This window comes from Stenella coeruleoalba (genome assembly GCF_951394435.1).
Source record: "Stenella coeruleoalba genome assembly, chromosome: 7".
Lineage (NCBI taxonomy): Eukaryota > Metazoa > Chordata > Mammalia > Artiodactyla > Delphinidae > Stenella > Stenella coeruleoalba.
The window spans coordinates 35348179-35364267 of record NC_137153.1 but is presented as its reverse complement, the minus strand read 5'-3'; the positions used below and the strand labels follow the sequence as shown (position 1 = coordinate 35364267).

The window sequence follows — 16089 nt, the reverse complement described above, 5'->3', positions numbered from 1 at the left end:
TACCAGACAAAAAGTCAAGCTTAGAAGTTTTAAATTTTTGTTCACATCACAGAACAAGTTAATGCTGGTGCTGAGCTCTGAAGCTATGCTGTCTGATTGCAAAGGTCCTGTCATCACTTCCCACAGTTTGAACCAATTTCCCCACTCATTTATGGGAAAGTTCACCTACCCTAGAAAAACTAAAGACTGCTTAGTTTCTGTCATCAGAGAATATAATTATTCTCTGCAAGGGCATTTGTTGGACTCACCCAGGTCCAACCTACAGTTTCAATCCTGAGAGTTTTTGTATCTCTGTGGGGTTAGACTGGGAGTCTTGGTAACTAGATCAGAGCTATTCTTGTAACATTTCACAATCTTGACACTTTTTTCCAAATAAAAAGTTAAAAAAATAAAAATTACTCTTTTCTTCTTTCAAGAGACAAATTGTTATTTACCTTTTTCTCTCACATTTACTGCCCCCTCCCACCCCCCACCAACTTCTTATGCAGAGCACTGAATAAATCCTGGACACACATTACCGTTTAAAATCCTTGGTACTGAGGAGCATTTTGTAATGCCAAAAAGTAAGAGGGGCATTGAAGAAAGATGAGAAACCAACTTGAAAGAGCACCCAATATCTAAAACTGGGAACAATTTGAGCAACAAATGACATGATATTAGTTATGACCAAAGAATGGATCCAATATAAATTAGTGAAATAAATAAATGGGGGAGAAGGAACACATTCCTTTCAGAAGAATTCCAATGAATAAATGTAGAAGGAATGAGGGGAATAGAAATATCATCATGAGAATACCACAATAGTTGCTGCAGGTAGGATCCTTTGATGAATGATAAAATTAGTGGATGAAACTTTAAGGAGAAATAGTGTATTTGCATAGCCTCAAAAAAATCTCTCCAAAAATTCAGTAACCACTGTGGTAATTTTAACATATGACCACAAATTCTTGATTACTGGCCCCCATCCTGAGAATGGAGCTGAATTCCCCTCCCCTTGAGTCGGGGATGACTTGGTGACTGAAGGGAAAATAGTAACTTTACAGTAGAGAAACAAATAGCACCCTTAACCACATGACCAAGGTTCACATCCTTAGTAATAAGCAATATTGATATCACATGTCCTCTGATATAAGCCAGAGGGACACATCACCTCTGTGGTATACTTTCCTTAACACCAGAAAGTTAAGTCTGTCTATTCATGAGAAAACTGCAGACAAAATCAAATTCTGGAACACTACAAAATACCTGATCACTACTTGTTAGAAGTGTCAAGGTCACAAAAGACAAGGAAAGACTGAAAAACTGTCACAGACTGGAATTGATCTAGTTACCATAAATACAATGTAGTATTCTGGATTGGATCCTGAAACAGGAAAAAGGTCATCAGTGGAAAAAGTGGAGGAATCAGAACAAAGTCTGCAGTTAATTTTTTTTTTTTTTTTTTTTTTGCTTTTCGCGGCCCTCCCACTGTTGTGGCCTCTCCCGTTGTGGAGCACAGGCTCCGGACGCGCAGGCTCAGCGGCCATGGCTCACGGGCCCAGCTGCTCCGTGGCATGTGGGATCTTCCCGGACCGGGGCACGAACCCGTGTCCCCTGCATCGGCAGGCGGACTCTCAACCACTGTGCCACCAGGGAAGCCCTGCAGTTAATTTTATTGTACCAATTTTTATTTCATAGTTTTGATAAATGTACCTGGTTATGTAAGATGTTACTATTAGAGAAAAGTGGGTGACAGATTTGCAACTTTGTCTAAATCTAAAATGATTTCAAAATAAAAAGTTAAAAAAAATTTATATCAAGTACACGCATCTTCCTGACACCACTGACAGTTATGAATTATGGACCATTCTCTAGCAGAGGAACATTTTTCAATGAGCTCAGAATTAACCCCTCCAGGAGCACAACCCTACCTGAGTCATGGAAACAGCCGTGAACTAGGAGTTAGGAGAACTCTACGTTCCACATGGGCAAGTTACTTGAACCAGGTCTGTTTTCTCATCTGTAAAATGGAACAATACATACTTTCACAAGATTAAATTAATTTTCAACTGAAAAAGCTGCTGTGATAAGTATTTAGCACCTGACAGAGTAATTGCTTAATAAAATCCTGGGTGGTCTAATTCATATCCATAACATTGACTGCCTACAAGTCAGGGGCCACAGACTCAGAAGCCTGCAGGGTCCAGGTGCATTTAGATGGCTCTGTAACAAATTCTAGAATGCACGGCCCATTTAAAGGAGACACAGCTCGAACGGACTGTTGCCAGCAGAGCTTGGTCCCAGAGCTGCCAAAAGTTTTTCAAGACAAGCTAAAAATTCTGATTTCTAAAAATGTGTTATCTCCTTATTTTTAAAATGTTGATAATGAATTTAATACATTTTAAAGCATTGTATGAATATCAGAAAATGTCTGTTGGCTAGATTTGGCCTTTCGGTCACCAGTTTCTGAGTCCTACATGGTCTAATGGGAAAAACCTTAGAGTTCTCCGTGAACCATGTAGCTATGCCTTAGACTCCAGGAAAAAATATACACTGGGCACGTGTAGAGTTAAAATAAAACACTACAAAGCAAAAGCAAACAGAGTTTAGCCTCCTCCACCTCCCTGGTCACTGCTAACCACTGTAGGTTTATATTGGTCACATCTAGGCTGTTCCATTTGATGTCTAGACACCTTACTGGGGTTGGAAGGGAACTGGGGGGCCATAAAGCCCATCCTGCCAGTCACTGAGAAGCCCCTGGGTCTGCATTTGCCCAACTCCATTGAAGCACAGAGAGCCTCTGTGTCTGGCTGAGTTGGGACCAAGAGCCAGGTCTCCATCCCCTTTTCCCATTAACCAAACTCTAAATACTGTGGGCCAAGGACCTTGCTTAATAGAACACCCTTCACCCAGTGCACCGTAAACTTTCTTGCCCAATGGACAAAACACCTATGATTCCCTCATGATGACATCATTCATCTGGTAAGTCAAAATTCTCCAAAGAATTTTGAGCTAAAAGTGATAACTTCTCTAGCAAATTTTATATTCTACTCCCATTAAAAAAAATCTTTAAAAGTAAGTGGTAAGATGGCTAAGATATAAAATTTGGCTAAAATATCATTTCTCCCCCCATCCCCAATTCCAGCCCAGTGGCTACTTGACTGTCATTAATCAATGTTACTTTTTCCTGGACAGAAAATGATCTGTGTATCTTCTTTAAAAAAGTGGGTTTTAGCCAGAGTCTGATTTCCCAAATAGTTGCATGTCTAGAAACATTTCTTTTTTTTTTAGAAAGTGGAATATATGGAACAAACCTCCTTAATCATTTTTATTGCTCTGCTGAGTGAGAATAAAATCATGGTGGTTGTTATCTCACATTTCTGCCCCACAGAGAGCAGGTTCTAAATAAGCTGGATCATTATGATCAATAAAGCATAATTCTTTAGAAAATCAAGAGATGTGAGAGAGGCAGCTGTGTCCAAACAGACAAATTCTGGAAGACTGGAGTGCGAGGAGAAAACAGTGAGCATGGCTGACAAGGAGGACAAACACAGTTGGCACACTTGGTGGTGGTATTGAAGGAGACAAGACACTTGAGACCAAAATATGGAGACTTAGAGCAGCATTCACCTTCCTTTTTCTCTCTGAGTATTGTAGGTCACTTTTAAAATTTTTCCCCTTTTGTTGTGATGGTCCATATATTGGGGATACATATGAAAATTATTGCATGCCACAATTTATTCAATCTTTCTTGTCAGAAAATCCCCCAAATAATTTGGTCAACCAGTTTTGAAGTTTTACACTATAAGCAAAGATGCTCCTTAAAGAATGTGAAAATAGAGTAGTACACAGCAAAACATTTCAAAAAGTACTGAAGGATATAAAACTCAAAATCTTCTCTTTCCTTGCTGTTGCCAGATACACTTCCCAAAGCTGTCCACTGTTAATGATGTCTTATTTATATTTCCATTTTAATGAAACCACATGTGTGCATGCTTTTTGCAAGTAGAACCATACTATATACACTGTTCTGCATTTTTCTTTTTTCACTTCAAAAAATATTTCCTTACCAGCCCGTATTGTTTTTCATGGTTGCCACTTTTAATGGATATGCCATAATTTATTTAAGCATTCTTGTATTGATGGACATTAAATTAATTCTTATTTGGACAAAAAAATTACAGAGTGAATCATACATTTTGTTCACAAGTATATATGGAGCATAAACTCCTAGAAGTATAACTGCAGGTCAAAGGCTATGTATTATTAAACGTTGAATGTATAATTCCATATTGCACTCTGCAGTTATGGAAATGTTGGAAAGTTTATGGACTTAGATAATCATCTTCTATAGCGGTGCTTTTAGTCTCTACTAGGGCAGAAAATACCAGACTGTAAATGTATTCAGCTCTTAGTGAAAAGATGAAAGCACAGCTTCTAGTCTTGTACTCAGGAGAACATATGTGAATGTGCCACCCCAAGATAGACCCTGGAAAGTAGTTGGCACTCAAAAAATATTTGTTGAATTAATGGATAAACAAACCATGGCAGTGCCAATATAGAGTTAGCATGTGTTTTAAGTCAATTGTGTTCAAACATAAAAAAAAAACTCATTTAAACAAATAAATGTAAATTTTAACAAGTTTTATTGCATTCTTGTGCTAAAAGGAAAGACTAAGTTATCCATTAATCAACATGAGGTGTATTCTGTATTTTATTTATTTAATCTTAAGAGAGCCTTGTTCAGTGAGATAAAAAACTGATTTCTGATTTTTTTTTCACACTCTTTAACTTGAAATTCATGCATAACTGACATGTAGAAATCAAGAGATGGAAAAGTCCTATTGGCCTGTCTAACTCTATTTCCAAACAGGTACAGGGTGGGGTGTTCAAAGTGAGGGGAAAAAAATGAGTCCAAATGGCCAAAAAGGACACATGTATAAAAATTGGGACTCAACTCCCAGCCCCAGATGTAAGCTATTCCCACACCTGACAACACAAAGCTGAACACACTGTACCTTAAAGATGAATTTACAGGTGAACTGATATCTTGCTGGGATGCAAAGGAGGGCAAGTCTCAGAGTCCCACTCCTGGATCCTCAGCTCTGATTTGTGGAGACCACAGGTGCTGTCCTGAAATCTCATTGTTACAGTCCTTTATATATGGAGTGGAGGAGTTACAGAAATCCCTCAGCCTTCCAAGGTCATTTGAACCAAATTAGTAGCAGAATCAGACAATTATCTTTCCAGGGACATTGTAGCCTTCCCTTGTGGTGAGAGATGGCTCTAAACAAATTCCATCTCTTGCTATCCCACCCACCCCAGGGCAGGGGAGCTTCTGTTTTGGCAGATCCCACAAGTGCCATGACTTGGCCTGAACCAAAAGAGATGATTTAGAACATGTATTGGATTATCCATGTGCCCTGTTCCTCTGAGACTTGTGAAAATCCATCCTCTGCCCCTCGGTGTGCAAAGGCGACTAGAATGGAGGGACAAGTCACTATTGGGTGTAAAGTTACAGGAAGACTTAGAGAGGCATCTTGTTCTTTGGAGCCATTAATCCTTGAATGGAATCTGGCGATGACATATCACAGTCTGCTTAGTTCTCTACCAGCTGAAGCAGGAATTGACCCCTGGTGAGTGTTTTCCAATAAACTGTATCCAAGTGAGATAACTTCTCATTTTAGAGTGGCTCTTATCCCATTTTGGAGGAGCACATTTTGTCCTTAAAATAAACGTTTAGAATACTCATTTCTGACAACACAAATAGCTCTGGTTTTCATCATATCCTTCTACTGTGTTACTAACTGCATGCCCATTATTTGGTCCAGTGGGTTAAAAATGTATAATTGATATTACATGTGACAACCTTGTCTAATATTGATGTTCAAATTTTATCTTATTGAAGTGGTAATATTTAATATTGAGTCTATGAAAGTAATAAACCTGTTTACTTTAAACTGAATGCCGACTTTAATAGCAGAACCAAATTTTACAGGTGAAAACTTTTTTACATAAGGAGAGAGAGGAGTTAATTCTGAAACTATTTTGTAGGGTACCACCTATACAAAAGCAACAATTTAAAGAAAGAAAAACTCAATAAAAAATGTTTCCAAGGAGCTCATTGAAACTGCAGAAAATACAGTGAAACTGAATAACTAGCAGGTGACAGATTACCTGATGACAGTTTCCTTCTCTCCCTCCTGATGAAATAAAATTCATACTTTATGACAAGATAAGAAAAATTTAAACATAAAAATTTTCTTTGACCATTTGGGCCTCCTCCCACCCCTTTAGTGTGTGTTGTGCATCTGCATTAACCAGACCTTCTTAGGAGATAACATTCCATCTTAATCTCATCAAGGATCATAACTCCTTAGGAGATAACCTTTCATCTTTATCTTGTAAGGGGCTATGATGACCCATGACCTTCTATTGATACTTGCTTTGTATGTGTACATCTGGATTGTGTAAACTGTTAACAATACATATTGTTTTGACATATAACCCTTTATCTCAAATACTTATTTAACTGTGCTTTGACCTCTAATGGGTGCAGTCCTCAGAGCTTTCTTTTTTTTTTTTTACATCTTTATTGGAGTATAATTGCTTTACAGTGGTGTGTTAGTTTCTGCTTTATAACAAAGTGAATCAGTTATACATATATATACATATGTTCCCATATCTCTTCCCTCTTCTGTCTCTCTCCCTCCCACCCTCCCTATCCCACCCCTCTAGGTGGTCACAAAGCACAGAGCTGATCTCCCTGTGCTATGCGGCTGCTTCCCACTAGCTATCTATTTTACGTTTGGTAGTGTATATATGTCAATGTCACTCTCTCACTTTGTCACAGCCTCAGAGCTTTCTGAAAGCCTGTTTCCTGGGTTGTAATCTTCAGGGTGGTTCAAATAAAATTTTCCATCTTTTTCTTAGGTCAACTGATTAATTTTTTCTTCAAACATGCATGGTGTAGCCAGCAGGATATCAGAGATACCCACCAGAGGACACCTGGAGTCCACCCCAAACTGGTGCTTGGTACCAAGCATGGACCCATTGAGCCCCACTGGCTTCTCAGTACTCCTCAGGTGTTCTGGTGAGTTCTTCTGACATCCAGATTTCATTGTTTGAGTGATGATCCTGAGTTTTATTCAAGCTGTTTTTACTTAAGACTTGGAGTCTTAAGGGGCACTGGTACATTTCCCAGGCATGGTCCTAGGAGGATCTGGGCAGAAGGCCTAGGAAAACATAGGTGGCTGGGTTTTTGTTAAATTTGGCTTAAATTGAAAAAAAAAACCCCAAAAAACAATAAACAAGTTGAAACCTAAATGTCCATCAACAGGTGAATGGATAAAGAAGACACGGTATATATATAAAACGGAGTAACACTCAGCCATAAAAAAGAGTGACGTCATGCCATTTGCAGCAACATGGATGGAGCTACAGATTATCATACTAAGTGAAGTAAGTCAAAAAGAGAAAGACAAATACCATATGATATCACTTATATGTGGAATCTATCAATAAAATATATAAATGAACCTATCTACAAAACAGAAACAGACTCACAGACATACAGAACAGACTTGTGGTTGGGGGAGGGATGGACTGGGAGTTTGTGGTTAGCAGATGCAAACAATTACATATAGAATGAATAAACAACAAGGTCCTACTGTATAGCACAGGGAACAATATTCAATATCCTGAGATAAAACATAATGGAAAAGAATATAAAAAAGAGTATATATGTATATATTGGAATCACTTTTGCTGTACAGCAGAAATTAATACAACACTGTAAATCAACTATACTTCAATAAAACAAACAAACAAAAACAAGTTGATATATGGTCTGAACAAAACTTTTGCTAGTGAAATGAGAGACTAAATTATGCAGCTTCAAAAAATAAGGGAGACCCAGTACAACCAGTAATTAACCTCTCTGGGCCTCCATTTAGAAATGTGTCAATACCTGTTGGGGTAATTGATGATGAGTGACACGGCATGAGAGCTCCCTCTACGGGGCGGCCTTCCAGACTCCAATTCTAGTTGAGGTTTCCTTTTGTTAACATTCACAGCATGTTTTATTGGCAGGAGGATTCACAATGAGGGAGAAAAGGCCACAAGACTCACCAGAAAGAAGGCTCAGAAATTCTTGGGTGGGACCAAGGGAGGCACAAGGTGGCTGTAGGGTCAGCTGGTGGCTACAATGATCACATGGTTCCCTCTGATGTTGCAGATAATGGCACCCATCACAGGGCTGTTGTGAGGATTAAATATGTTAATAAATGTAAAGTGCTTACAACAGTGTTTAGCATGTAGGGAGTGTCATATAAATGTTAGCTGTTATTATTTCAACTCACAGAAATCCAAATCATGACTCTTTGTCTCAATATACATTACAGCCTGCAGTTAGAGAATGTTCCCTTAGCAAAGCTATATTTCATTCTTCCATGTTTTGAGCAGAATGGTTGTCTGAAGTCTGAAGTCATCCCTGCCTTTGAGGACTGCGTAGAAAGTAGCAAAATATAACACACCCAAGTTAAAATTCTCGATTTTTTTTCTTTTATCATTTCTCCTTACCCTATATTTTGTGTCCCAGGATAAGTACGTATCTGTTCGATCACACATTTTCATCACCATGTAATAAAGATGTCTAATTTTCTTGCCTGGAATAACTGAATATTCTCTTCTACCCCCATTCAGCCAACTTTAAATATTGAGGTCTGCATCTCGAAATGCCATTTCCAGGTGGGTCATTCTTTACCAAGAATACAGGAAATTATACGGCAGTGGCTTAAATATATTGCAGTTTATCCTTCTCACCTAATAAGAAATCCAGGGCCGGAGAGATAGCTCAATGATGTGATGAAGGACTCAGGTAAGTTTTATCACCCTGCCACATCATCTTTGGAAAGTGTTCTTTTGCTTTCAAGTGTGCATGATTGACCTATAAAGGACAACAGAGGTTGGAAGGAGCCATGCTGGATCAGGAAAACAAGTAAGTTCTCAGAATCTCTCAGGTGGTATTTCATTGGCAAGGATTGTGTCAAACTGTAACTATTTTGTGGCCAGTGTTCAGAACAGAAACAAAGGGGGGGGGCGGTGTCAAACTCTAAGTAATTAAAGGGAAACACCTGTTCTTCTGTTTCTTTGCATTGTAGCTTAAAGAGAAAGAAGAGACAAGTGCACCCCATGTTCACAGCAGCCCTATTCACAATAGCCAGGACATAGAAACAACCTAAAAGTCCATCAGCAGAGGAATGGATAAAGAAGATATGGTACATATATATAGTGGAGTATTACCCATAAAAAGCAACAAAATTGGGTCATTTGTAGAGATGTGGATGGACCTAGAGACTGTCACACATAGTGAAGTAAGTCAGAAAGAGAAAAACGAATATCGTATATTAACGCATATATTTGGAATCTGAAAAAATTTGTATAGAGGATCTTATTTACAAAGCATACATAGAGGCACAGATGTAGAGAAAAAGCGCATGTATACCAAGGGGGAAAGTGGGTGTGGGATGAATTGGGAGACTGGGATTGACATATATACACTCTTGATACTATATATAAAATAGATAACTAATGAGAGCCTACTGTATAGCACAGGGCACTCTACTCAGGGCTCTGTGGTGACCTAAATGGAAAGGAAATCCAATAAAGGGGAGATATATGTATATGTATAGCTGATTCACTTTGCTGTACAACAGAAACTAACAGAACACTGTAAAGCAAATATACTCCAGTTAAAAAAAAAAGACTCCGCATTCCCAATGCAGGGGGACTGGGTTTGAACCCTGATCAGGGAACTAGATCCCACATGTGGCAATGAAGATCCCGCATGCCACAACTGAGACCTGGCACTGTCAAATAAATAAATATTAAAAAAAATAAAACAGAAACAAAAGGGGAGACTGTCATTCTGTCTCTTTGCATTGTAGCTTAAAGAAAAAGAATGCCTGCAGGAAATACTATTTTTAGCTTCACTGTGGGCCAGCATGGAGTCAAAGAGAAGTCCCTGATACAAATTTTTGAAGTGTCACAGAACATTTCCAATAATGGATAGAACATACAGACATAAAATCAATAAAGGAACAGCTAACTTTTAACAACATTATAAACCAAATGGACCTAAGAGCCATATATAGAAAATTCCACCCAACAGTTAGATATTATTCTCAACTATATGTGGAACTTTCTCCTAGATCACATATTAGGTCACAAAACAAGTCTTGATAAAATTAGCAAGACTGAATTATACTAAGTATTTTTTCTGTCCACCATGGAATGTAAATAAAAAGCAACATAAAAAAAGCTGGAAAATTCACAAATGTGTGGAAATTAAATAATATAATCTTGAGAAAGATTATTTTGTTTTCAAAAATGAAACCAAAAGAGAAATTAGAAAATGTCTTGAGAAAAATTAAAATGAAAACAGTATACCAAAACATATGGGATACATCAAAAGCAGTTTTACAAGGGAAGTTTATAGTCATAAATTCCTAGATTAAGATAAAAGAAAAGTCTCAAATAAACAACCTAACATCATACCTCAAGAAACTAGAAAAAAGAAGAACAAAGTAAGCCCAAATTTAGCAGAGGGAAGGAAATAAAGAGCAGAGCAGAAATAAATGAAATACAGACTAGAAAAACAAGAGAAAAGATTAATGAAACCAAGAGCTGAGTTTTTTAAAAAGAAAAACAAAAATTGACAAATCCTTAGCTAGTCTAACAAAGAGAGAGAGAGAGAGAGAGAGAGAGAGAGAGAGAGAGAAGATCCCAATAAAATCAAACAGGTATGAAAGGAGACATAAAATGGATTCCACAGAGATAAAATGGATTATAAGGGACTGTTATGATTAATTGTATGCCATGAAATTGGATAACCTAGAAGAAATGGATAATTCCTAGAAACACACAACCTGACAAGATTAAGTAAAAAAGAAATAGAAAAGCTAAAGAGATCTAAAACTAGTAAGGAGATTGAATCAGTAATCAAAAATATCTCAGCAGAGAAAAGCCCAAGATCAGATGTCTTCACAGATGAATTCTGTCACCATTTGAAGAAGATTAATGCCAATCTTTCTGAAACTCTTGCTTACTCCATTTGGGATACTCTAACAAAATACCACTGACTGAGTAGCTTATAAATAACAGCTCACCATTCTGGAGGTCGGAAGTCTGACATTATGGCATCATCACACTTGGATGAGACTATTCTTTCTGACTCATAGTTGGTAACTTCTCCCTGTGTTCTCACATCATGGAAGGGACTAGAGGTATCTTTGGAGCCTTTTATTAAAAAAAAAAAAATAAGGGCACTAATCCCATTTATGAGTGCTCCACCCTCATGACTTAAGCAACTCCCAAAGGCCCCACCTACTCTTACTATCACATCAGGCATTAGGTTTGTAACATATGAAATTTGGAAGGACATATTCAAACCATAGCAAACGCTTGTTAAATACTGAAAAACTGTGAACTCTTCCAAACTAATTTTAAAAGGCCAGCATTACCCTGATATCAAAACCAGACAAAGACACTACAAGAAAAGATAAAATATCCCTGATGCACACAGATGTTAAAAACCTCATCAAAATACTAGCAAACCAAATTAAACAGCACATTAAATGGATTATACATATGACCAAGTGGATTATACATATGACGCTGGGATTCAAGGTTGGTTCAACATTCATAAATCAATCAATGTCATGATACATGACATTACCAGAATGAAAAAAACAAAAAACAACCCCCCCATGATCATCTCAACAGATGCAGAAAAAAGATTTGGAAAAAACTCAACATTCTTTCAGATAAAAATCCTCCATAAACTAGGAATAGAAGGAAATGAACATAAAGAAGGCCAAATATGAAAAGGACACAGCTAATATCAAACTCAATAGTGAAAAAGTGACAGCTTTTCCTTTATGAACATGAAGGCAAGGATGTCCAATCTTGCCACTTTTGTTCAGCATAATTCTGGAAATCCTAGATGGATAAATTAAGTAAGGAAAAAAACAAAAGACATTCATATTAGAAAGGAAGAAGTAAAATTATCTTTGTAGATGACACAATTTCTTTGGTAGCAAGTCTTACCAACTCCACAGAAAATGAATTCACTAAAGTGGAAATACATAAAAATCAACATACAGAAGTCAACTACATTTCTATTCGCAAACAATGAAAATCTGAAAAGTAAATTAAGAAAAAATCCCATTATCAACTTCAGTACAAAGAATAAAATACTTAGAAATAAATGTAACCAGAGGTGAAAGACCTGTACACTCAAAAGTATAAAAAAATGATGAGGAAAATTAAAGAAGACACTGATAATATGGAAAGACATCCCATGTTCATGATTACTAATTTTAGAATGTACATAATACCATAGTGGTCCACAGATTCAATGAAGTCCCTATTAAAATCCCAATGGTCAATACAGAAATAGAGAAAGCAATCCAAAAATTCATAGGGCACCACAAAAGACCCCAAATAGCCAAAACAATCTTTTGAAGAATAAAGCTCAAGGGATCACACTTCCTGCTTTCAAAACATATTACTGGGCTTCCCTGGTGGCGCAGTGGTTGAGAGTCCACCTGCCAATGCACGGGACACGGGTTCGTGCCCCGGTCCAGGACGATCCCCCATGCTGCGGAGCAGCTGGGCCCGTGAGCCATGGCCACTGAGCCTGAGCGTCTGGAGCCTGTGCTCTGCAATGGGAGAGGCCACAACAGTGAGAGGCCCGCATACTGCAAAAAAAAAAAAAACCAAAAAACATATTACCAAGCTACAGTAATTAAAACAGAATAGTACTGGGTTAAATACAAACATATACACCAATAGAACAAACTAGAGAGCCCAGAAAAAGACCCATGTATATACAATAAACAAAATATCACCACTAAATACTCTCAATCAAATACTTATGAAAAGTCCTAAATACACTTTTGTCAAATGTTTGAATCTTAAACGTTAGTAGCATGGAGCATAAAAATATATCCAACAAAACCAACATCATTTTATATTAATTTAAAATAAAGTCACAAAAAAATGTGATGGGCTTCTCATATCATAAAGCTTCCTTCCAACCTGTAATAACCATTACATCTTCCCAAATGCAAGCTAGATTTCAACAAACAGGAGCAATACCACCGCCACCACCAACAACAGTAACAAACAGCTGTAACAGAAAATCCTGATAGGAAGGGAGAATCTGATTTCCAGAATTTCTACTTTATATTATTTAACATATAAATTTTCAACAAAGAGTTATGAGGTATGAAAACAAACAACAAAGTTTGATCCATGAATGAGGAAAAAAATGTGTATATATATATATATATATATATATATATATATATATATGCGTGTGTGTGTATATATATACATATACATTGTCCACACAATGTGGACATACACATATACACATTGTCCAGGCATTAAAAAGACTTTAAATCACTCTCTTAAATATTCCCATAGAACTCAATGAAATTTTGGACAAAGAACTAAAGGAAATCAGGAAAATGGTGCCTCACCAAGTGACAAATACTAATAAAGAGAAATAAATTACAAAAAGGAATCAAATATATATTCTAGAGTTGAAAAGTGCCACAACTGAAATAAGAAAGTTATTAGAGGGATTCACTAGCAGATTTAAGCAGGCAGAATAAAGAATTGGCACATTTGAAGAAGAACTGATTGAGACTATCCAGTCTGAGAGGTGGAAAGAGGAAAGAGTGAAGAATAACGAGCAGAACGTAAAAGATCTACAAGACATCATCAAGTATGACAACATATCCATAATAGGAATGCTGCATGGAGAGAAAGGGATAGAAAATCAGGGAAAATATTTGAAGAGATAATTGTCCCAAACTCCTCAAATATGATAAAATACATGAAAGTACATATCCAAGAAACTCAGTGAACTCCAACAGGAGATCTACATGAAAACACTATTTTAAAATTGCAAAAACTAACAAAGAATTTTGAAAGCGTCAAGGGAGAAGGCTGGTGGATTTCATATTCACGTGTTGAAAGAAAAACACTGTTAACCAAGAATTCTATATCTGGTAAAACCATCTTTCAAAAATGAAGGACAGCAGTGATATAGGTAAGATGGCAGAATAGGAAACTCCAGGTCTGTAACCCCATGAAAACACTGAACTAAACAACAGAATACAAATAGCTTTGTGGGAGCTCTAGAAACCAGTCAGTAATCTGAAGCAACAAAGTGAATGCCCAGTCAAGAAAGAGTCACTCTCAAAATGATAGAAAATTTCGTGACATTTTTGCTCACTCTTATCCTAACCCACTCCTGACTCAATATGGTGCAGTAGAGCGAAAGCTGCCCAATTACTGGTCCTCCATTGGGAGAAAAGTAAAAGAGTGCAACTTGATTGCAATGTGTGGCATGCCAGGCAATGTCTGAGAGTCTGATTTCTGTCTCACATGACTCACAGCTGAGACAGGAATAGTGGAATATTTTTTATATCAGATTGGCGGCTGTGAAAGCAATGATGGATTCGATGGCCCATGAAAACTTCATGGCAACTGTAGACCTGCACACACTTGGAAGGCAGAGATTACTGACAGAGGAATACAACAGAACATTTAAGGGCCAAGAAGACAGGGGTGCGGCTCTTGGGGAAATGAAACATCTGTGTGTGGCAGAATTAGGGGGCTGTGGCTGGGCTGCAGACACAGGTCCAGTGAAGGCACATCCTCAGAAAAGATCTGAGAAGACCTTAAGTCATTACACCAGGCTGATTAGTGAAGGCCTTCCTCTGCAAGTATCCAGTCTACAAGGCTGGGAGAGGTGGCTGTATTTTTCAACATGCAATTTTTGACAAAAGCTCACAAAACACAGAAAAAAACAGGGAAACGTGGCCCATTCAAAGGAACATAATAAATCTCTAGAAAGTGACACTAAAGAAACACAGGCTTCAGAGTTGCTAGATGAACTCTTGAAAACAACTGCCTAGGAAATCAGGAAGATGATATATCAACAAAGTGAGAATATCAACAAAGAGACAGAATTTATTTTAAAAAAGCAAATGTGGAGTTAAAAGTGTAACTAAATTGAAAATTTCACAAGAGCGGTTCAAAAGCAGACTGAAACAGGCAGAGGAAGGCATCAGTAAACTTGAAGAAAAATCATTTGAAATTATTAGCTCTCAGAGCAAAAAGGAAAATGAATGAAGAAACGTGAACAGACCCTAATGGAATTATGGGAATCCAAAAAAGAAGACATTATGGGAATCCAGGAAGAAAAAAGAGTGAGAAAACAGCAGAAACCTCGTCTGAAGGAATAATGGACAAAAACTTCCCAAACTGTGAAATACTTGGATAGAAAAATACAAGTTAAACGAACTGTAGGGTAAAATCAAATAGACCCACACTAAAACACATTATAATCAAACTGACAAAAGTAAAAAACAAAGAATCTTGAAAGAATCAATAGACACTGAATCATCATGTATTAATGATGCCAAATAAAATTTTCAGCAGATTTTTCAGCAGAAACCTTGCAGTCCAGAAGGCACTGGGATGATGTATTTTAAGTACTGAAGTGAAAAAAAAAAGCCTTATAAACTGAAAATCCTATATTGGCAAAACTGTACTTCAAAATAAAGGAGAAATTAAGGCATTCCAAGATAAACAAAACTTGGAGGGAATTACTATCATTAGAACTTCCCTACCAGAAATACTAAAGGGAGTCCTTCAAGTTGAAATGATAAAGTCCTAGACAAGTAGCTCAAAGCTAGAAGAAAATATATAGCTCTCTGGTTAAGGTAAATAAGTGGGGAAATATAAAAAACATGAGTATTGCAATGTGGGTTGGTAATCACACTTTTTATATATTATAGAATTAAAAGTAAAAAAATTAAAAATTAACATAATTTCTATGTTAATGGATACACAATATATAAGGATGTATTTTTTAACATCAATAACAGACTGGAGGAGTGGTGCTGTGAAGGAGTAGAATTTTTGTATGTTATTGAAGTTCAGCTGTTGACAGTTTAAAACAGATTGTTATGACTTTAGGATATTGTATGTAATCCCTGTGATAACCAAAAAGAAAATATTTACAAAGTA

The 16089-nt window shown here is 37.1% G+C and overlaps 1 protein-coding gene across 3 annotated transcripts in view; it reads right to left on the bottom strand.

The window, feature by feature from the left end:
- FAM240B (family with sequence similarity 240 member B) overlaps window positions 1–16089 on the bottom strand; it is a 95396-nt gene that overhangs the window by 26725 nt on the left and 52582 nt on the right. Inside the window, exon 1 of one of the 3 annotated variants that reach the window (XM_079925799.1) lies at window positions 1911–1959. The exons of the other annotated variants lie outside the window; for them this stretch is intronic. Coding sequence (XP_079781925.1) covers window positions 1911–1919 — 9 coding nt within the window. The 5' untranslated portion in view covers window positions 1920–1959. Of the gene's footprint in view, window positions 1–1910; window positions 1960–16089 lie in introns of those variants that run through there. 3 annotated transcript variants of the gene reach the window in all.